The sequence below is a fragment of the Physeter macrocephalus genome, chromosome 12, assembly GCF_002837175.3.
Source record: "Physeter macrocephalus isolate SW-GA chromosome 12, ASM283717v5, whole genome shotgun sequence".
NCBI lineage: Eukaryota > Metazoa > Chordata > Mammalia > Artiodactyla > Physeteridae > Physeter > Physeter macrocephalus.
The window spans coordinates 40,460,615-40,488,289 of record NC_041225.1 but is presented as its reverse complement, the minus strand read 5'-3'; the positions used below and the strand labels follow the sequence as shown (position 1 = coordinate 40,488,289).

At 42.1% G+C, this 27,675-nt stretch overlaps 1 protein-coding gene across 5 annotated transcripts in view; it reads left to right on the top strand.

Moving 5' to 3' along the window:
* Positions 1 to 24,494, top strand: part of LDAH (lipid droplet associated hydrolase) — a 94,159-nt gene extending 69,665 nt beyond the window's left edge. For 2 of the 5 annotated variants that reach the window (XM_007127303.4, XM_007127302.4), the window contains 2 exons: positions 6,923 to 7,005; positions 20,543 to 23,980. In XM_007127303.4, coding sequence (XP_007127365.1) covers positions 6,923 to 7,005; positions 20,543 to 20,734 — 275 coding nt within the window. In that variant the 3' untranslated portion in view covers positions 20,735 to 23,980. Of the gene's footprint in view, positions 1 to 6,922; positions 7,006 to 20,542; positions 23,981 to 24,009 lie in introns of those variants that run through there. The other 3 variants (XM_055089057.1, XM_028496563.1, XM_028496564.2) reach the window with 3 other exon arrangements.
* The last annotated feature ends 3,181 nt before the right edge of the window (positions 24,495 to 27,675 follow it).

Genomic DNA, 27,675 nt, shown 5'->3' with positions numbered 1-27,675 from the left:
CTTGAGTTGGTGACATGATTTTCATGTTACACAAAGAGAGGGGTCATCAGGGGAAAGGAATACCAGGCCTGAGATCATTTTCAGTGGTCAAATCTATGCCATCCAGACCATCCTCCTCCAGACCTCCTTCTCTGTGGCTTGACTGTCATCCAGACAATGACCTTTAGCATACCAGTTTGACTTTTAGGAGGACTTGGGGTGTTTTCCCATTATGTAATGTCTATGCTTCAGTAGAAATCTTATGGAAACAAATGGAGGAAGTTTACCAGTCCAAGTAGTGGATAATAAATCCTGACCTATCTGGATAGAAGCTGATTTTCTGTATCCTTTAGTTTATACACATATTTTTTTATTGTAGTAAGGTCTGAAAAATTCAAGGAACCAAATTATTCAAGTATTTCAAATGCTGTTGTCCTTTTGGCAAAAATGGTGCTTCTTAAAGGCTGAGATGCTATGTATTAGCCTTCTTCAGCAGACTGAGTGAGTAAAACATCCTTTCCTATCCAGCATTCAGGATAGAGTAGCCCTAATTCAATTAGGATACTTTATAAACTTTACCACAGTGTTCATCAGTTCAATTGATATAACTAGATTGTTTTGAATGTTATTTTTAAAGAAAATATATGGTTTTTTTCTTTAATTTTTATTCCGGAATATTTGCTACTACATATTTTCTTTAGAATAAATGTTCTTCTGTTTCATGATAAATAAATTTTTCACTGAGAGCTGAATTGGATTTTCTGATCAAAGCTAAAAGCAAATATATTTTAGCTTAGCAGTATCACAGGTCAAGATAATTAACGTTAAAAAATATTCTAGGGTCTTTTTGTTAGGCCAAATTGATGTTTTAATTCCTTTCAGTTACCTAACTAGAAAAACATAGTGCAGACAAAGGGCATTCCTGGTAGATTACGTTACTTCTGTTGCATACATTCTTGTAAAAGACACTTTCATAATCTTTCCTTTCCTTAATCAATATGGAAATAACTTTTAAAAACATGTACAGTGATGTGAAATGAACAGAACTATTCAATGAACTGACACATAAGCTTCACTAAAAAATCAGATTTCTTCTCAGAATATTTTTTACTTAATCCCAGAATAATATTTTGAATAAGACAAAACCAGACTGCCATGTTACCTATTCTCATTTATGTGTGTAGCTTAGGAAAATCCATTTATAAAAGCCAACTTCAGCTTTAGTTATTCATGGAAGTTTAGCCTAAAATTCAGCAATGAAGGAAAAGATTTTGTGTGTGTGTGGTCAGTTTTAGGATTTAGGGCAAAAGGTGATTAGATACAATAGTAGAATATCTTCTCTGGTTTAGAAGTAAATGACTCAGTGAAGGTTTTATTATTTTTTTCTATAGAAATTTGTATATATATATCTTTAAAATATCTGCCACTCTAAAAAGTTGTATTATTTTTTTAAAAATCATACACCTTGAGTTGTGTGTTTCACTTTGGTGAACTCAATGTCACATAGATAAGACTGTCTGCTTGCAGACTAAATCAATGGTTATAATAACGAAAGTCTTGGCTTATGGAGAAACATATGTGAATAGTAAACATTACTCCAAATTATGCAGAAATTTTAGAATGGGAGAATTACATTTTTAGATCTGGTTTTCACATTGTTAAAAGCCACAATTGGCACAAATAGAAACTGTAGAAAACGATCGGGAAAAAAATAAAGACCTACCAAAGCACGGGCCCTTGTAAGACTTCATCTGGGTTTCTGAGCATGTGTAGTCCTGCTTAACTTCTGACAAATTCTCCTGGTTTATGCGTCTTGATTGCCTAGCCTTAACTTTGCCCGAGCAGCTCTGGACGGAGCTCTGCTGGAGCGTGGGGTACTCACATCTCCAGGACTATCCAGTTTCACAGTCTGTCCTCAGCCCCAGGAATTTTGCTACCATGTAGCCCTGCTTGGCTCGCACCTAACTCCTCTACATCCGGCAACATCTTGCCAGCCTCAGGACCAGTTAGAAGGTGTGCTAGGAGGGGCTATCCTTGGAACGGCTTTTTTGCAGTCAACTCCTACCTCTTCCCTCCTATAGGGAAGATCTAGTATGTATAGATAAGGCTTGATGCCACCCTGCTCCCCTACTCAAGTACCAGAATCTGATAGGAAGTTGACAGCAACATCAACCCCTGTTAACCAAAAACACCTAGAAAATCCAGAGACCCCATTTTTATTTGCTTTTATTAGCTAAGACTGAATTTGGCTATAGATAACAGAAAACTAAATTACAGTGGCCTAAACAGATTGGGATCTATTGATATTTTTCTCATGCACCAAGAAATATAAAGGGGAGAGTCCAGAGATAAATAGTATCTCAACAGTGCCATCAAGGATGTGGGTTCTTTCTAGATTTCCACTCTTTGTCCTCAGCACATTTACCCACATGCTAGTCATCTGATGATCACATGATGACTTCTGCTACTCTAGGCCTTATGTCTGACATTCAGATGGAATTAAGGAAAATGGGGCAAAAGCAGAGGCTTATTCCTGATGAGGCTTTGGCTTATTTAGGAAGAGAAGTCCTCCCCCAGGAACCTTGCCTCTACATTAGTAGCCAACACTAGGCCATATCCCTAGCTATAAGGGATGTGGAAAAGCCGTATGTTTTGACTTTCCCATGTCTCTAGTCAAGGAAATGAGGTGTTTCTTATTGGCTTTTGGGTAGGGTACTAGTATTTACTACATCCCTACTTCAAGATGGTCTTGGACCTACCTACCTACTCATCTTCCATGGACCTACCAAACACCTAGCTAGTTAACTCCATCCGTACTAGTTAACTAGTAACCTAGACAGTTAACTCCATCCTCTTCACCATAACTAAAGTCCACCACATCCATGTCCCCTCCAGAATGTCTTTGGGCTTCACAAGCCCTGACAAGACCACCTCAGACTGGGGTCTGCAGTTTATTTATGGGAGACCCTCTTGGAAGCACGTCTAGATGCACCTATCCACAGGAGAGCCTGTCTTGGTTCCCGTGATTATTAGTAGTACCCTTATTATTTTAAAGAGAATTTAAATGAAAACTTTTTGCTGTTTACCTCTATTTGTGTGCTTACTAGTGGCTTCTGTCCTCAGCCACCCTCCCATCGTGGAGGTAAATATACCAAGCCCTTTTTCTAATCCAGCAAATCTTGTAAGGAGCATTTTTTTAAGAGACTGGTTTTTTTCTTCTAAACCTTATGACATACTTTGGACATACAGAACCTCTCAGCCATTTTAAAGAAAATTAAAGTGACTAGAAATAATATCTTGGTCAGAACAGACCAGGAGTAACCATCACATTTTACACTGCAGTGTACACACCCATGTATGGGAGATTTCCTACCTCCAAATTTCACCTGCCCTAATTAAACTGTGCCCAGTTCAAGTAATTCCCTTTGCTTCAGCACCATCAATCCTCCCTCCCCAATATAAAGGCAAAACTGAACAAACTGGGGCATTCTACTGTGAAACTGTGCTAATGGCACTGGATCACATACCACCAAAACAGCAGGACAACTTGGCTTCCAGCCCCCAAGTTCTACTTCAGAAAACTGTTCATACATCTCCCCCAAACCTCCTATTGTATCATTAATTGTGGTTTTTCTTCCCTCTGCATTTTCCCTCACTGCTATGGCCAGTGCTTTATGTGGCCTAGTTTGGGGCCAGTCTCAACAGAAGCTCTTAGATTGCCACTCTTGCCTGCAATGATTTGTCCCAGTTTTATACCAGTACCTGCCATCTTGGCTTCCCATGTCAGTGTCGTGACCTCTCTTGTGATGTCAGCTCTTGCACCACTTCAAGGAAGGCAGTAGGTTTTTCCTCCTGACCCATTTCCCTCCTACCCCCCCAAAAAAGAAAAACACTGGCCAAGTCCCTTCCCATTTATTTTATTTAACAACCCTTAACTCACAGCTGCCATGAACCAAGCACTTGCATAATCTCTGGAGAGAATAATAAATGAAATATAGCTGCTGCTATATTTATATATATATATATTTATATTTATATAGCATGGTAGGGGAGATAAATGTGAAGAATTTTAACATATCACAGTTACGACTGTTATGAATACAGATACAGGTTAGGCATGGTACCAAGAAAAGGAGAAATTAGTTCTACCTAGATAAGTAAGGGAGAAGACAAATGAATTTGGACTTGAAGATGAGTTGGGAATTTTCCAGACAGACAAAATGGCATCAAGATAGGTGATTGAGTTAAACAGAAGGCAGCCTTCTATTGTAGATTATGTGTACTTGGAGAATTTAGTGGTACCATTTAGCCTGTGAGATGAATGTCCTATTGGTCTTCCAACTTTAGCCCTCACTCATTTCGTTCCTTAGCCACTCCACTGTGAGTTGATGTCCTGTAGTGATATTTAAACACTAAGCAGATTTCAGAAGATGATGGTAGCAAATAAAATAGAACATTAGACTCAGTGAGGTTTTTTATTACACCTGTATTTAGATTTTTAATGAAATAAAAGTAAATAAGTACCATTCTTCTAAATCATTCTCTTCTCTTCGTGTTTTGTTTCCATTACTCCTGCTCCTAGATATTTCCTTCACTATGGTGATTGAAACTGTGAATTCTGCTGGGTTTCCAGGAATGCTGTCAATAGTCATTGCCAGGAGAAATGTGTTTTCCCCTTAGGAAATTACACTACTATTTAGTATTATTGTTTCTGACCACTGTGCTGTGTTATGAGCATTTCTGAGGAAAGAAAAAGATAATTGCTTCCTTGGAGCAATTACTGGAAAGGAAACTGGTATTCTACTTTCTAAAAACAAACAATAAAAAAGTACACTTAGATGGAAAATTACCAGGAAAAACAAGGGTAAGAATAAAGGTGAGGTGAGGTACATTCCCTGATGAAAAATTTACTTTTAGAAATGTAAGATTCCTTACAAGTTTTTTGAATGTTTATATTTTTTCCAATTCAAGAATAACACTACAGAAAAGTGCTTAAGACATAAATGTTTACCTCCATGAATTATCAGAAAGCAAGCTCCCATATAACTCCCACCCAGCTCAAGGATCACCGTCGCCTGGATCTCAGAAGCCTCTTTTATACCCCTGCATATCCCACAATCCACTTCTGAGCTCATTCAGGTTGTTGGCAGAATCCAGTTCATGTGGCTTTTTGACTGCAGTCCCCATTTTCTTGCTGGCTGTCAGCCAGGGGTCCCCCTCAGCTCCTGGAGGTCACTTTCAGGTCCTTTTCACATGAGCTCCATTTTCAGACCAACAGTGGTGCATTTAATCTTTTTAGTGCTTTGAATCTGTAACTTCTTCTGCCACTAGCCAGAGAGAACTCAAGTTTTGAAGGACTCGTGTGATCAGGGTAGGTCCACTGGGATAATCTCCCTTAAAGTCGTCTCAACTTTATAACATAACCTAGTCATGGGAGTAATATGTCATCATACTCACAGGTTTCACCCACACTCAGAAGGGAGGGATTGTAAAAGGGCAAGGAGTATTTGTGTCATCTGGGAATTCTGCCTGCCACAGGCTACCTGTTTTCTGCTGCTTTGAAATGCTACCTTTGTCAAAAATTAAATATCTATATATGTGTAGTCATTTGTGGAAGAATTTATTTAAAATCAATATTATTTCTTCCTTAAATGTTTGGTAGAGTGGACCAATGAATTCATCTTGCCCTCCAGTTTTCTTTGTGGAGAGGCTTTAAATTACAAATTTAATTTCTTTACTAGATATAAGACGATTGAGGTTATCTATTTATTGTTAAGTCAGCTTCAAACTTGTGTCTTTGGGCAGACTGGCTGTTTCATCTAAGTTATTGAATTTCGTGACATAAAGTTGTCCACAAAATTACTTGATTATCCTTTTGATGTCTGTATTATCTGAAGGGTTGTCAGTTCTCTTTCCTGATACTGGTAATGTTTTATGTCTTCTCACATTTTTTTTCCTGATCAGTCTGGCTAAAGATTTATCAGTTATTGAACTTACTTTTAGTTTCATTTAGTTTCTCAGTTGTTTTTCTGGTCTCTATTTCATTAATTTCTGCTGTGAACTTCATTATTTACTTTATTCTGCCTACTGACTGGAGTCAGACCAAATATCTTTTATATCAATATACGTGAGTATGTTAAGTCCCTTTATTTAAGAGAGAGAGACTTTAAATTTTGTTTTTAAAGAAATCTACTTGTGATTTCAAGAGGCATACTTAAAACAAAATGACAAAAGACTAAAAGTAAAAGACAAATAGGCAGATGCCAAAAAGAAAGCAAAGTAACAATAAAAACACCAATCACAGTAGAATTCAAGGCACAGAGAATCAAATGAAAATTTGTGTAGCAGGACCAGAAAATCACATAAATTCATGTTATCTCTGGCGTTCTTCCTTTTTCTCAGTTATTTGACATCTTGAAAATGAGGGTCACTCTGCTCATTCCACAGTCAGTATAATAGAACTAACCCTCATAAGCAACTCTTAAAGATCGCTTAAACCTGTTTTAAAATAAACATTCTTTGTAGTTGTGTCCTTTTTTAAAAAATTATCAAGATGGTTTCATGTTCGTAACTGTGTGTGGTTTCCCTGGTATACATGATTTATCTATCAAAATTTGTGATTCTAATCCTTAAATCATAAAAATGCCTTGATCGGGTATGATTACACACATCTGCTTTGGCATCTGACATTAGGTCATCATACTGCTAACGTTGCTATTGAGAAAGCCAGGTGAGGGTGAGAGAGACTCTTCCACAGGGCACGCTCTTGTTTCCAGAAACAGTGCATGTTGCTGACTCACATGCCTCTCTTGGCCTCACTCATATCTCACATCACATAGCACTTGGCAAAAGAAAAGAGTAAAACAGGAATATACTACAATTAATTTGATATTTGTGTTTGTTCTATATATTCTAAGTGTTTGCCTTTTTTTTTTTAATGTAGTTAATGCTGCCTACCTTGGGAGCCAAGAAATGATGGAGGTGGTGAAGAGAGACAATGAAACCATAAAGGAACATTTATCTAAGGTAATCACTTTCGTGCTACAAGGAAGTAAGTAGATGGGTAGAAATACGTAACTGAGGATGAAAGGCTATAGTTGGTTTAGAATCTGTAAGACCTCAAGGGTTTGTAAATTTCAGATCAGGTTCTACTTCTAGTTAACATTAAGGCAGTCCTTGAAAGTTGCATAGAAAGTAAGTAAAGCTGACTGCATAGTTACTTAAATATGTTTTACCACCTGTTTTTGTTGGGTTTATTTTTAGAATCGATACTTCTCTCTAGAGCTTTGTACTGAAAAGACTCAATAATATTTATGGAAGAAATGAGTTACGTTAAAATATGAAACATTGGAAAAGAACTAACATGCCTATGATCTGATGATCCAGTGAGCCCGTCTTTCTCATTCTCCAGTGCATTAGAGTAGGAATGCCCAGCTGACACCAAGGCGAGTTTTCTATACAAGCAGGTGCAGAAAGGCAACAATTGAAATATTTAGCATTTTTGAGTTGCTGCTGTAAGTGCTAGAATCTTAACACAGGCGTATTTGGAAGCACAGTTTCTGAAACTGTGAGGGGCCATGGTTTAGAATATGTCTAAGCACCCTAGAATTAAGGTGGCCCTGGTACTCCCATGGCATCATTTGTCTGTCTGTCGATAACAGCTGTCTGTCTGTACAACTGAATAGGATAGAGCTGTACCATCTAACACGGTAACCACATGTGGTTATTTGTGGCTACTCTGAATTGAGATGTGCCATGACTGTAAAATACACATTGGATTTCAGAAACTTAGTACCAAAAAAATAAGCAAAATAGTTCATTAATATTTTTATATTGATTACCTGTTGAAATGATACTATTTTAGATACGTGGGGGTAAATAATATATATTATTAAAAGCAATTTCATTCATTCCTTTATACTTTTTAAAATGTAGTTACTAGAAATTTTTAAATTACCTGTGTGCCTTTGTATTTCTGTTGGACTGTGCTAGTATATAGTTTTGCAGTCCGGTGCTAAACCGTGACATCTGCTGGATGCAATGAAACGAGCCCCACTGAGTGACCAACTCTTACAGGGCCCAGGAACCTACAATCTGCAAGTAAAATCTTAGATATCCTGCTGGGTTTAGAATCTCTTCATAAACTTTGAGACATTTGACTTAAACTTGCCTATAGTGTTAATTCCTATTTCTATAACCTCCCAATACAATTATCTTAAAGCAAGAAATGTATATGTTCTTAAAACAATATTTTTAGAATATCGATCTATCGTAGCTTCACCCAGAGAGGACTTTTGAAAGTGCCAGTCTGTGTTTGTCTTATGGCCATAGTGGTCATCATATTTCTAAAATAGCAATTGGCCAGAGATTGAAATTTGGAAGACAGAGGAAACCCTCATTAGCTGAATGGGGGAGGTTGGGGCCTCATAAGGACCCTCTTTCCAGGGCTTTCAACTGTTTCCACTCATTGACGTATGTGAAAATGCAAGAAAAACAGTATTTTATTTTTTAGTTAAATTATAAGTGAATTTGTTTCAAAGCTGTGCTTAAGTTCTCAAGGCTGGAAGTTCATAAAAACAACTCAGTTCCCACTTAATAATAAGACTGGCAGATGCTCATTTCCAAAATTCACACTTGCTGAATGACTAGACCCATCATGTGTCAAAGCCCGTCTTACCACCTGTGGAAGCCAGCTGCTTTAAAGTACTCATCATTCCTGGATTCTCTTTGTATGTTGTGCTCAGAAGGAGGTCAAAGGAAGGTGCTAACTTATTCCTGTCCTAAGTTAAATCCATATGCAAGTGTAATCACTCCCAGATAGAGGGCTGCTCATGGTAACCGTGTCAGGACCGTACTTTACTGACACTTCTGTGGGAGAAATATGGGGGTATAATGGTAGATGGCAGGCATTTCAAGGTTAATATTAACACACGGTCACAGGACTAAACTTTTCCAACTACAGGGAATGGTTTTATTTTGTTTTTAAGATAACATGACATGTACTTGTTGAGTTTGCGATAGCAAGGCATTGTTTAGTTTAATGATGCACAGCTACCTGCAGTTAATTGAATGTCCTTTCTACCAGCTAAGTTTGAACTCTCCACTAGAATAATACAATTCCAATTTCTAAGTGAAACGAGGTATAGAAAGACAGGAAGTTTATTGCAATTTTTTTGTTTCTGTAATGAAAAAAAATGGAAACATGCTGTAATTTAATATTGGTAAAAGTTGAATCAACATATGTCTCAGTCTGCTTGAGAAAGTAAGGAAACTTAAAAGGGCACATCGTTCTAGCAAAATAGTGGGCATTTTCCCCTGCCTTCCAAACAACCCTGATAATTAGTCAGACTTGAAAATCAATTCCCAAGACTAGACATATCCCTACTTTAAATATTCTAGTCAAGGATACGCTGTCTCATTTCTGCCCAAATATGAGCATTCAGAAACTTTGTGCCTCTCCAGGACTGTCCATTGTAAAGATGTTTTGAGCCACACATTTCGTTGCAAAAATCGTTAAATATATCTATTATTCAACTTTTAAAACAGTTCTGGAAAATGTATCTTTGTGCCATCCAGTCAGGAAGCCACAGGAGATTTAGTCTAAAAACAGTCACTCTACTACCTCATGTGGATGGCTTTTGGATTCTTTCTCCTCCTCTAGAAAACTGTTATATCATAATCAGCAGACTTTGGTTCTAACTTCAAAATTTTTACCACTGAATTTCCACATGAAGAGAACTTTTTATCTTCTTGAGGGAAATGCGCCTTTTTAACTCTGAAAAATCTCCGGAGCTGATTGTCTCCCTTCCTTCTTTCCAAGGTCTAGAGACTTTACAGACGGTGTCAGACAGTGCTACAGCACTACATCAGGTTATTTCCCTTTCTTGAAGCAAATATGTCAGACTCAGTTGTTTCTAAAAGAATATAGTAGGGCCTATGGCATCATAGGTTGTGTTCTTTCTTCACCTGACTAAATTCTACCTGTCCTTTAAGACTTGGCTCCATTGTCATCTTTAAGAGGCCTTCCCCAGCCCCTGGTCTTGGTTAGAAGTCCCTCCCCTCGGCTCCCATGGCTCCATATGTAAAGTTATAATATTGCATTTATCACACAGTATTTAAACAGTCGGTTTTCCCCTCTCACCCACCTTGAAGGTTTTTCTCATCTTGGTATCCCTGTGGCCTAGCATAATGCATGATACCTGGTGAACAATCAATAGATGTATACTAGATGGATGGACAGGAAAGCTGTTACAGATTCTAAGCCTTTTGTGTGCCGTGGATCTCTCCAGCTGTGTCGTGTATGGACTCCTTCTCAGAAGAATATTTTTAAGTGCATGAAATAAATACCTGAGATTACCCCCCGAAAAATTATATTGAAGTATAGTTATCAAAATATATTAAAAGCAAATTTGTGATATATCATTTGTGCATCTTTATTAACAAACTAAATAATGAGATATAATAGCAGTCAGAATTACTGTTGTAAATATGTAGTGATGTGCATGAACTTTTAGTTACTTAAAACAATTTTACTGTAATTTGGAAATTTTAGTAATTTTATAGATGACAAAAGATAGGTATATCTAATATTTCTGTGGTTTGTTGCCTGTGTTCATAATTGAAGGAAATGCTAAATTGTTAGAGGTTAGCAAAAAAAAATGATATATTCTTTTTCCCATCCAAGTTTACATTACCCCGCTCCCCTCAACTGCCACTGCCTCTACCCATGAAACTGCGTGGACCTGTAGATCCCAGGTGAAGAAGTTGCTTTGAGGCACTAGAAAAGGTTAGGGAGTATGGTATTGTGGTTTGGGCACTGGCCTGAAAACAAGAAGCCATGATATGCTACACTAAAGAGACTATTTTGAGTTGTTAGGGAACCATTGAAGGATTTAAGGAAGGGGGTAATAATCAGGGTGATACTCAGAATGTTTGACCACCATATGACATAACCACTGACCCATCAGAACATATGCCATCTGTGAACAAACAGCCAGTTCAGAGGTGCCAGTTCATATCAGTTAGTCCTAGGAATGTGGCTAGATTAACCAATGAGAGGGATTATTTGGGGGAAAATGTGTATCAGAATGTTGGAAAAGAATGAAATTTGAAGTGGGAAAACTGTTTAGAAGACTTTTACAAGAACTAAGGCAGTGGAATTGGGGATAAAGAAGGGGTAGAATTTGGAAAGATTTAGGAAGTAGAATCAAAGACACTTAGTACTCATAGAATATGAGAGAATGGAGATGGAGTCTAAGATTATTTCTCTGTATTTGGATTTTGTAACAAGATAGGGAATATGGGAGAAGAAGTGCCAGCAAGTTGTGGGAGCTGGTTGAGAAAGTAGTTCATTTTGGTACTTTCGTTTGAGATACCTGTGGGACATCCAGGGGGACACATGTCTGGCAGGTAGCTGGATATATGGGTGTGAAGCCTAGAAGAGGAATCTGGGCTGAATTTTGATTTGGGAATGATGAGGATATATTTGGAGCCATGAGCATGGACATAGTAACCCAAGGAAGTATGTAGTATAAGGAGAGAATACATCTAAAGGTTGACCCTTGGGGAACACATTTAAAGGTTGGGAGGAAGGAGAGGAACTAATGAATAAGACGGAAATGGAGGGGGGAGGGACGGGAATGAGAACCAGGATGGAATAGACCAAAGTAAGAGAATCAACTGTACATTTTCACCACCCCAGTCCCAATCCTTCTGGGAGCCGCTGGGGTATGCTCTGCATTATGAGGCACCTGGTGTGTCTGAGGCAAATAGGAGGTCAGCATTCCCATTCTGTCATTGTTCTCAGCTATAAGGGGATGTATTCTCATTCAAAGAAAAGTGAATTCGTGTTTGGTTTAGAAACTTGGAGTTTTCATTTAAAACTCACTTAGGAGGGAAATTCTAAACTGCCGTGACCATCCTTGGCCTAGGCTTATGGAAACAGCTGGTGTGTGCTACTGCCAGACCAATTCTGAACATCACTATCAGTCAATAGGGGTCTGAAATTGTTCCCAGCGAGAGCACACGAGACGCTGCTTTCTGATGAAGGTAGGCAGCGGTGGAAGGACTTCCTGCCAAGTGGTGCTGCCCCTGCCCCCAGAGGGCCGGCCTGGGGCCAACAGTGTGGTTGGGAAAGGGGCAGGGTGTCCTCAGGAACAGGGACCCCCCTGCCGGCTCTCCCCAGCCTGCTTAGCCCGCCTGAGCCCAGAGGCGCGTGTTGCCTTTGGGAACAAACAAACCTTGCACAGTTGTTTGCCGATCTGGGCATGCAAATCCTTCGGACATGCACGCGTCCCGCTTAGTGGAGCATAGGATGTGCTCTCTGGAGCAGCTAACCAGGACTGCCTTTCCGCCAACCTCGGTCTGAAACTGATTGTGTTAGTTAGTTCTGCCTGTTTAATTTGAAGCCTGTTCAGAATATCATAATCATCCTGGAAATAGATAGGTTTGTTTGTATCTCAATCATTTTGACCTTGAGAGCTTCATTTTAGGCACTCCTTTGTGTCAGCATGCCCTTGAGTTTTCTCGTGGAGCGCGTTCGGGAGGAGGAGGAACCTATCGGGGAGCAGAGTCTTCAGAGGTACAGCCTGAGGTTCAAACTCCAGCTCCACCATTGCTTACTTATGTGACCTTGGTTAAGTTACTTGACCTCACCGTGTCTCCTTTCTTCATCAATAAAATAGTTTAATAATACTATCTATTCTCATACAGTTGTTCCAAAACTATAATGCTATATGCAATTCATATAAAGACCTTGCAAGAGTGTCTGGCATGTACTAAGCATTCAATAAAAGTTTATTATTATTATTACAAAGTTAGTTATATCCTAGATATGCCTCTGAGTACTTTAAAAAGACTTTGCCTAACTTTTCCTCCCCCTGCACACCCCTTCAGATATTTTCATTCTATAATGAAAGATTTTGGTACTATTAAATATGTAGCCAAGTGACCCTGGAATGCCCCAATCCCATTCTGGCCACTGCTTCCCATAAAATGCCTAAGGGAGATGTCGTATAGCAACAGCAGTGAAGGAAGACACAGTAGTACTTAAACTTTACCAGGACTTGGGCCCAGTACGGAGAATTCAGATGAGCTGGAATTGGCCATTTCTCTAAGTTAGTTAAGCAAGACCCTCCCCAGCACGTCTGCCAGTTTCCTGAGGCATATAACCAGGGAGAGACAGAAGCACAGGAGGATAAATTTGCTCCCAGGGCCTCATACTCTGCTGCCTCACCAGAGGAAGATAGAGGCCTTGGGTCAGCTTCTCACTCCAGACCCAGGTAAGAAAGAGACGAAGCTAGTTACTCTGGAAGGAGCAGTGACTTACGTTTGGGAATGAACAGGTTCTGGCCCTTTACACTTGAATCGTGCAGAAAGAAGAGAGCCCCACTTTGCAGGGCTTTTGATGCACGATTGTTCCAGCTACTGGAGGGTAGCCCAGTCCCTAACCCACTTGGACTTCCTACTCCTTTCGCACCCAATTCCCGCTGCTCCCCTAGATGCCTTCAGGGGGAGCAGGGCTCGGTGCTTGTGAAGGATTGTGTGTTCGCCTCTGTCCTCAGCCACTTTTTTTAATTTTTAGGGATTTTAATTCCCTTTTTTAAAAAATAAATTTATTTTATTTATTTTATTTTTGGCTGCCTTGGGTCTTCGTTGCTGCGTGCGGGCTTTTCTCTAGTTGCGGCGAGCGGGGACTACTCTTCCTTGCGGTGCGCGGGCTTCTCATTGCAGTGGCTTCTCTTTTTGCGGAGCATGGGCTCTAGGTGCGCAGGCTTCATTAGTTGTGGCTCACGGGCTCTAGAGTGCAGGCTCAGTAGTTGTGGCGCACGGGCTTAGTTGCTCCGCGGCTTGTGGGATCTTCCCGGACCAGGGATCGAACCCGTGTCCCCTGCATTGGCAGGTGGATTCTTAACCACTGCACGACCAGGGAAGCCCTAATTCTCATTTTTTTAAGAATGGTAATTGAGCCAGTTCTAGATAAAAGAAAGAAAGAAAACAAGGTAAATCGGCAAATGAATTTTCTAAACCATCTCCCTTTCTTCAGCAGTTGTTCAAGTTCTTAAAAATGGTTGCTCAGAAAGGCTGCAGTGAACTGTTAAAGCTTTGTGACCGCTACCTCTCTGTTCCTGAGAGGGATGGGATTTTCAAATAACTGAAAGGAGATGCTTATGTTACAGAATAGGTTTCCTTTAAGGTTGCAGGGTCGAGGCTTACGTGTCTGACTTCACAGGGAGGGTAGAAGCAGCAGCCTGTTGCTCTTGTCCAGCAATTCCTATGATGCCTGTAGTCCTACTCAGCTACTGAATAGAAAGAAGTAATTCAGATAGAGATTTTTTTTCCAGTTTTATTGAGATAGAATTGACACATAACATTGTATTAGTTTAAAGTGTACAACATAATGATTTAATACATGTATATATTGCCCACTGATTATCACAAGTTTAATTAACATCTATCACCTCACTTAATTACAGTTTTTTTTCTTGTGATGAGAACTTTTTTGGGTTTTTTTGGGTTTTTTTTGCGGTACGCGGACCTCTCACTGCTGTGGCCTCTCCCGTTGCGGAGCGCAGGCTCCGGACGCGCAGGCTCAGCGGCCATGGGTCACGGGCCCAGCCGCTCCGCGGCATGTGGGATCTTCCCGGACCGGGGCACGAACCCGTGTCCCCTGCATCGGCAGGCGGACTCTCAACCACTGCGCCACCAGGGAAGCCCGTGATGAGAACTTTTAATGTGTACTCTCTTAACGACTTTCAAATATACAGTATAGTGTTAACTATAGTCACCATGCTGTATATTACATCCCCAGAACTTATTTATCTTATAACTGGAAGTTTATGCCTTTTGACCACCTTCACCCATTTCCTCCACCCCCTACCCCCTGCCACTAGTAACCACCAGTCTGTTCTCTGTTTCTGTGAATTCGGTTTTTTGTTTTAGATTCCACATGTAAGTGAGATCATACAATATTGGTCTTTATTTGTTTGACTTCACTTAGCATAAAATACCTTCAGGGTCCATCCATGTTGTCGCAAATGGCAGGATTTCCTTCTTTTTTTATAGCTGAATAATATTTATTATCACCAGATAGAGACTTCTGTGTGTGGCTTTTTTCATGTTTAATATTTTAAGATGTTGATATATCATTAGAAGTGATTTTTGTTAGTTATTAGCTAAATCAAATATATAACCTTGTATCATAAGGTGGTTTCTAATATGTCTTTTGTTCTTAAAATAAATCCTCTATTAGGAATGCATAAAAGTCAGCAACTCAATGAATACTAAAACAAAGCTTTGTTGCATCAATCAGGGCAGAAGTCAGGTTTTCCTGCTTCTGGCTCCTACAGTACTTTGTTCGTACCTCTCTCTGCCTGTTGTGTTTAAGGGCCAGCTTGTACATGCCTGAGTTCTTCGCTACTCTGGAGCTTCTCCAGGGCAGAGCTGTCTTACTTCTGAATTTCAGCCACTTAGCCAGTGCCAGATGGGAGATAGGTTTAGAGTCATTTTGGGTGGAAATGCTGGGAATCTGCAGTTTCAGGAGCAAAAAGTTAAAAAAAAAAAAAGCCATTGGAAAAGACAACTGTGGCTGCTCTATGGGGGCAAGCTGCAGCAATTTGCAGGGACATTTTAACAGGGACATGTCTCCTTAGGGGCAACTGAAGAGTTAAAGGAAAATATGTCTGTGAGCACAGAGACTATCTGTGATAACTGTGGTTATCACAGTAACCATAATTCCACCTTACTGTAGAAGGTACACAGAGAAAAGCAAAATCCTGGGCAATCAGAACCTAGAATTGAGAAAATTAAATGTTGTGTTTAATAGAGAAACGATTACTTAACATAACAATTTGGAAATAGAATAATTTCCATCTCAATAATGTATACTCTTTATCAACTCTCATGCATATCAAAGCAAGTGCCAAGGAGAAATAAACTATAGGAAATAATTTATTTTCTTGTAAACATTTGATTTAAACATCCTTCTGATAGCCTGAGATTCTTGGTTAACAATTCCAGTATTTTCATCACCCCTATGGCATGCAGCACCCCAGAAGAACTGTATACATCAAATTTGTGCGTGTCAGTGATTGTCACATTCAGGTAGTTTTCATAAGCAGTTTAAGACCTCTCAGTCTTCAGGTTTGTGTTTTCATACCATGGTTCAGTTTATTCTTAATTGTAAATAGTAGTAAAAAGTACTGATTAGGAATGCCATCTCGGGATTTATAACTCAGTTTTTCACTGGGTTATATTCACTAATTGTTTCAACTTAAGCAAGTTAGTCTCTCTAAGCCTAAGTTTCCTTTTCTGTAAAACAGGAATAAAATACCTTCCTCTGAATATTATTATAAGGACTCAGTGAACACAAAACTTAGCAGAGAGCCTGGCAAATCATTCTCAGTTTTCATCAGGTCATCGTTATTTGTTGTGAATCATTTTTACATATCGACGTAGTAGTAGTGTACACTCTTCACCACTACGCTTTGGTGTCCAGTTATTTCTTTCTTTATACCTCACCTGTCCTTCCACGTCCCCCACCACTACCACCACACACCCCATACTTTTCCAGTTTCCTGTTTCAGGTTACAGGTGCAGAGTCCTCTCTTCAGATCTATTGCCTGTGACTTATAATCTGTAGGGATCAGGAAGTATCTTGAGCCAGTGTATGTAAAGGCAATAGAAATAACCACGTGTTTGACTTGTAAGCCAAGATTTTCTTACAGAACCCTTCTTCTGAAGAAGAGCTTAAATAAACAATACAAAACAAAACAAAAAGACCTTACCCTACTATCACTTAGAAATGTAACCAAATACAGCCCCCTCAAAATGATTACAGTATGGAGGATTGAGAGGTAAAATCAGATGAACGTATGGGAAATCTATGATCCTCATTGTTATGCTGTCTTGAACACTGACGTCACTTTGTGTTGAGGTTCCTAGCATATGCCTTGGGCAGCGCGTGCCCCACAACTACTTGGACAGGACTTGTCTCTTGATACCTGAAGGTAGGGGTGGGTTCCTGTAATCCATATTTATTACTCCTGCTCAACTGTCTGATACCTTCATGCATGAGGGAAGGAATGGCGTTTCCCCAGTGCTAAGGCTCATCAAGCTGGATTTCTCAATGGAGACAATTCCAGTTGTAATTGCCTCACTGAAAAGGAAACGCTCCATAGAAACAGTCTTTGAAGAGTTAGGCGGAAAGTAACAGCAGGTGCCACAGTGATGCTTTCCTCCTTGTCAAAGCGACTTCATTGGAGGAGGTCTTTCCTGCCTTGCTTTCCTTCTAGTTGACCCTTTTGTATTAGGGTTTTTCACAAGACCTCACCACCATAGCTTGTACTGGTGTGAGGGCTCCCACAGTACCCTTCTCAGTGTCCCAGTGTCTTCGGGCAAGAGAGTGCAGTGGACCTAATGGACACGAGCCCAAGTCTGAATTTCGCATTTCTAGATTTCTCAACACTGTTTCATACTCTGAGGAAGTGCTGAACAACTGTGCATAATGACTGTTCCAGATGCTGTTTCCTAGATATAATTTAAAGGATTCTTGGTGCTAAGAGTAGGGAGTGGTTTAGAGAGAATCTAAAGTTATTAGCCCTATTGGTAGATCATTAATGCCTGCGGACAGCTTGTACTCCCAGCAGTATCGCAAGGGGAAGCTGTGGCAAGGTGGTTGCTGAGAAATTCTGAGAAATTTATTTTTTCCACAACTGGCCAGAATAGTCACCCACTGGTTGTGCAGTTGCAGCATTTTAGAGCTATAGAGAGACCGGCACCAGGAAGAAAGAACCAGGCAACTGCCAGGCTCTCCTGTTCTCCAGGAATCAAAAGGAACTTCATACACTGCTGAGAGCCCTGGCAAAAATAAGTGTGGCTTGGGACCTTTGGCATGCCCAGAAATGGTTGTAGTGACAAAAACAGGAGAGTAGAAAGAGGAAATTCAGTGAGAAATCTGGGCGCCACAGATCCTTTGCAGCTTTCAAAACCAAAGCCCAGGTGAAAGCCAGAAAAATCCCTGTTTTGGAATAAGTCTACAACTCAAAGTTGATTTGTTAGTAATTGACTCTCTGGAGTACTACATTAGATATTCTCCTCTTTAAAGTGCTTTTTAATTAACCATCTCTTTAAATATTGGTTACATCATAACATTACTGTAATAAAAGCTGGTATTTTTATAAGAGTGATCTCACCTGTCCGTATTCAGGTAATGGATTTAATGATCCAAGTAGAAAATTATCCGGTGGGCAATAACACGTATTTCCTATATCCTCCTCCCGCCTCTGCTTGGTCTGCTCCAATCTCTTCGTCACTGCAGCCGCAGTAAGTTTCCTACCATACAGACTTAATCACATCACTTCATTGTGTGAAGTCTTTTGTTAGCTTCTGTGGACTTCAGAACAAGTTACAACCTCCTTAGTGGGGCACAGAGGCTGTTCATGACTTCATCTCTCTCCACCAGCTCTCCAGACTTATCTCCCATATTCCAGCCCTTTTTTTTTTTTTTTTTTTTTTTTTGATTTTTGGCTCTGTTGGGTCTTCGTTGCTGTGCGCGGGCTTTCTCTAATTGCAGCGAGTGGAGGCTACTCTTGGTTGTGGTGCACGGGCTTCTCATTGCGGTGGCTTCTCTTGTTGTGGAGCACGGGCTCTAGGCGTGCGGGCTTCAGTAGTTACGGTGTGTGGGCTCAGTAGTTGTGGCTCACGGGCTGTAGAGCGCAGGCTCAGTAGTTGTGGCGCACGGGATTAGTTGCTTCACGGCATGTGGGATCTTCCCGGACCAGGGCTCGAACCTGTGTTCCCTGCGTTGGCAAGCGGATTCTTAACCACTGCACCACCAGGGAAGCCCAGCCATTTAAAATTACTTCCAATTCCCAAGCGTGCCATGCTCCTTCATACTTTTTATTTGCTTGGTATACTCCCCACAGTGTGCTCCCCTAACTTGAAGACTCAACTTGGACATCAGTGCTCCAGGGAGCCTTTCCTGCCCGCTGGTTCCCACCAGATGCCCTTATCTGGGCTAATTGTCTTGTGTATGTGGTGCCTCCAGTCCTTCCCTCCCCCAGAGACTGTCTTATTATCTGTTTTCCAGGTTCCTAATACAGAGTAGATGTTCAATAAGTATTTGCTGAATAGATTAACGATTAAGTGTTTGAATGAGTGAACAAATTTTGTGTGTTATGGAAACTACAAGTGACTATAACTAGCCACTTACGGCATAACTCTTTTTTTTCAGTGATAACAGATGTCAGAGGGGGCTTAAAATTTAGTTTTCGGGTTTTTTTGGTAGAAATTACCAGTATGTACCCTTCTGAATAGGATTTCACTTTTGTTGCTTTTTTTTTTTTTTCAGAAATACAGAAGTAGAACATAGTTTTTCAGTGAAGAACAGCAGCTTAGCGCTAGACGTAGAGATAAAGATGTGGTGTTTGAATGAGTGAACAAATTTTGTGTGTTATGGAAACTACAAGTGACTATAACTAGCCACTTACGGCATAACTCTTTTTTTTCAGTGATAACAGATGTCAGAGGGGGCTTAAAATTTAGTTTTCGGGTTTTTTTGGTAGAAATTACCAGTATGTACCCTTCTGAATAGGATTTCACTTTTGTTGCTTTTTTTTTTTTCAGAAATACAGAAGTAGAACATAGTTTTTCAGTGAAGAACAGCAGCTTAGCGCTAGACGTAGAGATAAAGATGTGTGTGTATATGCTTATAAATGTATATGTGTTTATACACATAAATACACATATATACACATATATACATATTTATATATACATAGGTGGTGTATATATGCTTATGTGCCCATACGTATGTACACATATGTGTGCGTGTGTACACATTTGTATGTGTATATACATATATGTGTATGCATGAACATGTGTGTATATGTTTATCAGGGATTGGTACAGATCAATAGTCAATAAGCATCTTAGTAATGCCGCAAAGGAAGCTCTGTCTCCATCCAGCCTGCTTTCTGTCACCTGAAGTATGATTGTAACACCTCCCCACTGAATCAGCACACTCTCCTGCTACCTGGAGCCTATTCCTAGATATGTCATAGACACTCTCAGAGTTCTGATAACATTTCATCTGCTACATTAAGAAGCAGAGTCCATCTGATTCATCTTTGCATACATCCAACAAGCATGTCCCATATGCCTAGCACGTGGCTGTATGAAAACGATTAAGTGTATAATGAATGGTTACTAGTTACTCAGTGATTATGTCTCAGTAACTCTTCCTTGCCCTCATCAGCCATCTCTCCAGTGTCCATCTCAACCTCAACATACACAACTTTGCTGGCGAGTCCTTTTAGTGAATCATGGGTGATGTATCACACCAGGCTCTCCCTACATGGGTTTCTTTCCATCAGATGCCAAGGTTCGCTCCCATAAGCCATGAAAGCTCACTGCCTTGAGAGAGCCACTCTCTGGAGGGAGCCTTGGGACTCGCTTATAGTGCCAGGTGCAGGGGCTGTTTTCAAAGCATTACAGGTTGCTGGCGTCATATCCGTGTTGGGAGGGGAAGTGTTTTCTAATAAAATGTTTTTGTCTTGTCTTCTAGCTTACATTTTACTATGGTACTATAGATGCTTGGTGTCCAAAAGAGTACTATGAAGACATGAAGAAAGATTTTCCAGAAGGAGATATTCGTCTCTGTGAGAAAAAAATACCTCATGATTTTATCCTCTATTTTTACCAGGAAATGGCAGACATGGTAGCTGACTGGCTAAAGGATGATCTGTCCAAAATATAAATACTGACACAAGGAGCAAGCATTGACAGCTACTACATAAAGGCAGTAGGTGTACTTAGTAGTAAGTAGTATACTTAGTAGGTAAATGTTTAATTTTAATGTTGGCTATTAGAAGAGAAAAAAAGTGAGACCCTCTTGGTTTAAAAACTATCAGCTCCCAGCTCCCCATGCTACAGACCGAAATAAACACAGTTGATCAATATTCCACAGGATTAACAACACATTTTCCAAGACTCAGGGAACACAGTGATCTAAACAAAGTCTCTTATGTTTGCACGAGATGCCCAGTGGCACCATACAGTTTATTTTGGTAGGTGAGATCCTTGCAGACAAAAGGAAATCTAAATTTAGTTGATTTTAATTGAGTTACAATGTAGAATAGGCTCCCCTAGAGAAAATTATGAAAGACCTGCTAGAAAATGTAAGAGACCGCTGAATGTTAAGTGTGTAGTCGGATATGTGAAGCATATGAGATCATGAGAAGGATACACTCAAGTCCAGTAGCAGGAAGTGATGAGCAGTGGATCTTGGCAGTGGACCTGGGTCTCTCTTAAGGACAGAAGCTGAAGATCAGCCCAGACTAACTGCACAGGTCTTGGCTGAGATCATCAGAATCAGACTGGATATCAGCACAGCCTGCACACCCCACCTGTTACTACCTTGCAGCATGTCTCAAACCACCAAGTCAGCCTGCTGTCTGGCGGCCAGTGGCACAAGCCCCAGCAGAGCCAGTGGCAGGGGAAGCACTGCTCGCCTCCTTTCCCGAGGAGTGTGGCTTCCCGATCTGCCTGCGGTAGAGTCAGCAAATAAAGCTCGGCAGACATTGCCCTGGTCAACTAACACCTAATAAGGGTTACTGAAGGATCCCAGTTCTGCCTTCCTCCACAGACAGCCAGCAAGCTCTGGCTGTGAGCCCCTGCAGGCTCCTCTTCTCCAGAGCCAGGGTGGGGAGGCCCTAGGCTGTCCCACATCAGCCTTGTACCTGCCACATGCAACTGCCCCTTCGGTGATTTTTTTCAGTCAGACTCCACAGGACCAGCAATGAACCAAGTACTATAAAGGCATTGTGGATAGATTGTCAGCTACATTATGATTCTTTTCTTCTGAAAATCTTCTAGTAAGTAATTTTTGAAAGGGCATCTTTTAATTGCTGACTAGAGAATTACCATAAATGATTTCTCCATTAGTTTTGTTAGTTGGAAAGAAAGTGTTTTACTAATGAACCAAAACAACCCATTAAATTATGTGAATTCACCCTCTCCGGGCACCTTGAGGTCCAGTAAAGAAGAAACTTGTTCTCTGGCCTAGAGCAGGCTAACAATATTGCTTCCTTCCCTAAATTGACTCAATCCTGGGAACTTAGGAGCCAGTAGGTCCCGCTGACTGCAGAGATGGTTGATGATAGATAGAAACATTCCATTTTCTCCTAGAGGAAATCTCCCTCACGGTGTCCCATTCCTTAAGGACAATGGGGTGTTGTCCTTCTTCTCAAAACCTAAAGCCCCCTGATGAAAGATTCACCTCTGATATGTGCCAGCCCAGGGGTGAGCGTTGTATGAGTTATGACCCTTTGGCATGGCTGCCATGTCAGAGCAAATGACTTCTCAGAGGGGAGGGGCCAAGCTCCGGGCAAGCAGTGCTCTTGGCCCCGGAAAGGAGCCAGTAGATGCCTAAGCCACTGGCGCAAGGCTGCATACAGAGTCCTTATTGGCAACTGTGTAGGGAGGCCTTCTAGAAATCTGATGTTAGGAGCTCGGTCTCATGGCTCTGAAGTGCCTTGCATACAGGAGATGCTCAGTAGTACTAAGCAAGTACTGGGTAAGTCATGCTACTGGAATGCAGAATAACATGCCCAGCTTTTCTTTTAGCATGACTTTACAACATTACTTCCTATTTCAGGAGTCCACATGTATGAAATTATGTCTGATAAACCAAAGGTTACCAGAGCTTAAAAAATGATAAGAAGTAAAATGATAAAGTAAATTTCCTGTTTATCATCTAAGCACCAAATGAATTTTCAAAATAAGTGTTTTATCCACACTTTCTGACCTTGCCTGGCCTGATCTCTGTGTGTTGGGGGGAAGAGGGGTACAATCTTAGCATCCTCCTGAGTTAGACTCGGGTCAGAGTCTCTCTGTTAAATTGAAAAGCCATTTTCTCTGTGCTTCTTTTAGAGAAGGAAGAATCAGATTTCAGGAGATTGAAGTTCATTTTATTTCATTAGGAATTAAGCAAAAATGTTTCCGTGCATATGTATGAGGTGATAGGGTATGTGAACTCTGGAGGCCTTACTGTCTGTGTGATTTTAGACAACTTCATCTAATTTCTCCATGCCTCAATGTCCTCATTTATAAGATAGGATTAATAATAATATGTACCTCATATTGTTGAAGAATGCAATGGGATGATTAAATGAAAGCATTGAGCACAATGCCTGACCAAGAGTATCTTCTCAATAAAGACTGGCTATATTAATAATAATTATTATTAAACTTCATCATAATAAAAAATAAACAAAAGACTAAAGTGGGTAAGCAGTGGATGAAATCCATTTTCCAGAAGCGTTTCTGCCTGTATATCCCAGTCAGCCACTTGAATGGCCCTTGTCAAAGATATAATAACTTCAGCTGGGGTTATCTAGGGCTGAGTGAAAGGCCTAAACTGGAAATCGTGACCAGCTGTTCCGAGTCTGCTCTGGACCATGGGGGAGAATCTCCAGAGGCAGCCGCTGTGGCTTTTCGTGGCCAGGCGTCCAAGGCAGCAGCCCTCTCACCATTGGCCTCTCCACTCAACCCTTAGAGAGCCAGTGACCTCCAAAGGCTTGATTTTTCGTTAGCCTACATTATATTAAAATTAAATTTAATTCCAGACATGAGGAGACACAACAACTTAACGTGTAATACCTGATTCTGGATTAGATGCTTTTGTTATTAAAAAAAAAACTGTTGGGACAGTTTGCAAAACTTCATTGAATGGGATCTGAAGATTAGCTGGGAATAAGAGAACAATGTTAATTTTCTGATTTCACTGGTTGTATTGTGGACAAGTAGGAAAATGTCCTTATTTGTACTGAAGACACACAAGTGTCAGGGAGCCATGGGGCATTATGTCAATTTACTCTCAAATGGTTCAGAGAAAAAAAAAAGTTCTTTGTTCTTGCAACATTTTTGTAAGTTTGAGATGATTTTGAAATGTATATGAATAATTATTTTAAAAAACCAACAAAACAAAACACACTCTCCTTCTGCATCTGTCTCTTATTGCTTCTTTTCCAGAAAGTGAATTACTTCTTCTAGGAAGTAAACGAAGACTGAGGTTCAAATCCTGAATCTGTCATTTATCAGGTTTGTGATGTTCAGAGGCTTAACCTCCCTGAGCCCTCTCCTTCACTCCCCCACTGGCCCTCATCTACAAAAGTACTTGCGTTAGCTTTTGGACTTCGGAAGGGTTTTTGTTTGTCTTTAATGGGGTCAAACGAGGTCTTTCATATAGTATTTAGCACCCTGTCTGGTAGATGCTCTATTAAATGGTACCTAAAGGAGAAGGATAGCAAACTTGTTTGTCTTTTACACTCTCTTCTCTTTGGTGCAATGGAGGACTCCTCGATATCCCAGCTTCTGCAGTGTTTCACCCAGTCTGAAATTTGATTCTAATCGTCTCAGCATTTCTGGTTCATATTGGTGAAGGAGGAGACCACTCCCTCACCTGACACAGCTTTCTGACCCCAGGCCATTGCAGGCCTCCCACACACAGCCCAGGACACCCAAACATCCCCTTGAGGAGCTTATACTCCTTTGGAAAGATGTAGGAAGCAAAGTGTTTCTTAAATAACACGAGGCATCATCTTTGTTCCTGGCCCCCTCTTGCCAGAGGGAAGAGATGTCCTTGGGCTTCTCCTTTCCTTGCTGGGTGGGGCTTAAGGAGCGGGCAGTGCCTGGGACTGAGTGCGCTCTGTGAACTAGTACATCTCTGAGGGCTTAAGGCTGAAGCTCTCCTGTAGGAGTGCCGAGGACAGGAAGGCCTTCCGTTCCCAAGGGGCTGCGGTTCCTGCCTCTGTGCCCTGGAGGTGTAGGTGAGTGATCACAGTGGCCACGTGGGGAGCCGATGTGGGATATGGGTCTGTCCTCTCCAGCTGGCTGAAGGCATCTCCAGAGCAAAACGGTGAGGGCTGGAGAAGGCTCCGGGTTGCCGCAGTTCTGTAAAGAGAAAACTGCTGGAGGGAGGGTGTGGCAGGGCTGCTCCTGGTGCCAGAAGGACAGGTGGAACTTGGGTGGGTTTGGAAGAGAAGAGAATAAGTCCAGAGAAAGAACGTGCTGCTCACCCTGCACTTTCACAGCGTCTCATTCAGGCCTCACAGTCGTGTGTTACCACGAGGGTGCCAAGCAGGTGACGTGCTCGAGACCTCACGGCCACTGAGTGACAGCTGGGCTCTGCCCCAGCGACACGGCTTCACCCCTTCCCACGCGCCGTGCTGCCTCCTGAAGGGGACAGCGGGCAGGCGGCCAGAGGAGTGGAGGCTTGGCGAAGGGGTCACGCGAGGGCCGGCGAAGGCCAGGTCGTCAGGGCAAGGGAAGAGGAGAGGGTTGGGAACAACTGAGTAGCGTCAGAAGAACAGAGGATACAACAGACACGGCTTTGGGGTGCGGGGTGCGCATCAGGCAGCGGCCTGCGCGGGTCAGCGCTGGGGCTGAGTCCCGCGTTCCGGTCTCGGCAGCTGTGCCGCGGCCCCCGGGCGCTCCGGACGCACTGACTTCCCCCCTGCTCCTCCGGACTTGCGCCGTGCGTGCCCTGAACCCTCGGGATCACCGCTCCAGCTTTGAGAGTGCCCCTGCCTCGACCCCTCCCCCAAATACAACTGCTTCGGCCCCTCAGAGTGGCCTCTCTCTCTCCCCCCCACCTCCTCTCTCTCTCTGTGTCTCTCTGTGTCTCTCTGTGTCTGTCTCTGTCCTCTCTCTCTGTCTCCTCTCTCTGTCCTCTCTGTCTCTCCTCTCTCTCTCTCTCTGTCCTCTCTCTGTCTCTGTCTCTCTGTCCTCTGTCCGCTTCGGCCCCTCAGAGTGGCCTCTCTCTCTCCCCCCCACCTCCTCTCTCTCTCTGTGTCTCTCTGTGTCTCTCTGTGTCTGTCTCTGTCCTCTCTCTCTGTCTCCTCTCTCTGTCCTCTCTGTCTCTCCTCTCTCTCTCTGTCCTCTGTCTCTGTCTCTGTCTCTCTGTCCTCTCTCTGTCTCTGTCTCTCTCTGTCCTCTCTGTCTCTCTCTATCTGTCCTCTCTTGTCTCTCTCTCTGTCTCTCTGTCTCTGTTTCTCTGTCTCTATCTCTCCCCCTCCCTCCCTCCGTCTGAACCCTCACGGTCCCCTGGTCATGTCTCTATTGAAGTACTTGCCATTATTTCAGGAATTAGATTTTTATCCTTCCTGCCCCACTATCAACACTCCTTCCTGCCCTTAAAAAGAGAGGCCTAGGAGATGGGACTTTTATCTTAGTCACCTCTCTGTTCTCAGGGCTTATAGAATAGGGCCTGTCACACAGAATAGTCAATAAATATTGTTTCCTAAATTAATAAAAGTTGCTGCCATAGGCAGCAACGTAGCATAGGTTGCCTAATAGGCAACGTCTCCAGAAATACAGTTCCCTCAGTCAGTCACACTGTCAGGGAATCACATCACTGGGACTCCTTGTCCCTCAAAACTGAATATGTAACTGGACGTATGACATAGGCTTGCTATTTTATCCCTTAAGCATTTCCTCAGCCTTGCTCTGCACAGTTGGGTCAGACAGATTCCAGGACATAGACTGTCACTATCTGGCACTAGCAAGGCCACGGCACGTCGTGGCCCATTCTTCAGCCCGTCCGGCTGCAACTGTTACTTCCATTCTTCTATGATTAGAAAACCTCTGGAGTTTGGGTATTAGCAACTACCAAGTATGCGGTTATTATTTGTTGAGCGCTAACCCTGTGTAACACCCCAAGTGGGAATTACAGCAACAATACACGAGAGCCCGCTCCGGGACAGCAGAGCGTTTTCATTTTGTATCGCATTCCTCAGACGCTCTGGCAGAGGGGCTGTGCTGACCTCCCCACACTGGGACAGACTTCCTTGCTGGGTGAGTCTATGGGAAAATTCCTCTTCCCGGGGATGGGAATGTGACCCTGTGACTGGGCTTCCATGACAGCCAGGAGTGCGGTGCACCTGCAGGGCCTCCCTCCCTCACAGAGGGCCCAGGATCCCACCTCTGCAAACCCACTCTGCTCGGGCTTCGCAGAACATCTGGGCTTCCTCCCGCTGGCCGCGGCTGCAGGGCCATGCACCTGCATGCGATTAGGGCTCAGCAGACGCCCCCAGCCTCACGGTTGGTGGCTGCACACTGGTGACACATCACAACGGACGAGTTTCTCCCCAGATCACTGTTCCCTCTGAGCAGAAGAGCTTCCCAGGGGCACAGGAGCACAAGGCATCCATAACCAGCTCGGGCAGCTCTGCCCTCAGCAGGGCAGCAGTTGGTGGCATCTTTGCTTTGACCTGCTTTGGAGTGAGCAGAGAGCAGGCATACCAGGGCACACCAGGGCCGGGGGAGCGGAGAAGTCAATCTTCGCCTCCTTTTAGCATCAGTCGTTGCAGGGCCTATAGACCGTCTCGCATCAGTGTTCGGGAAATATGATAAAATTTTAAGTGCCACCCCTGACTTTCCTTTCTCCTTGTAACTAGCCCTTCTCAACTGAAAGTGTACTCCTCTAACCACAGAATTCCAGGGTAGGTCAAGTGGAGAGTGAAAAATAAGAAAATGAAGAACTGACCAAGGATTGTTAAAGCAAAGCAATGTAAGACTTTACACTTTTCAGTGGCAGAGTCATGAAGCTTATACGTTTACAGCAACCTGCCAAATGAGTTAGTTACAAGGTGCATTTTTATTCCAAAGAAGGAGACTCCTTTATTTGGCAGTAATGAA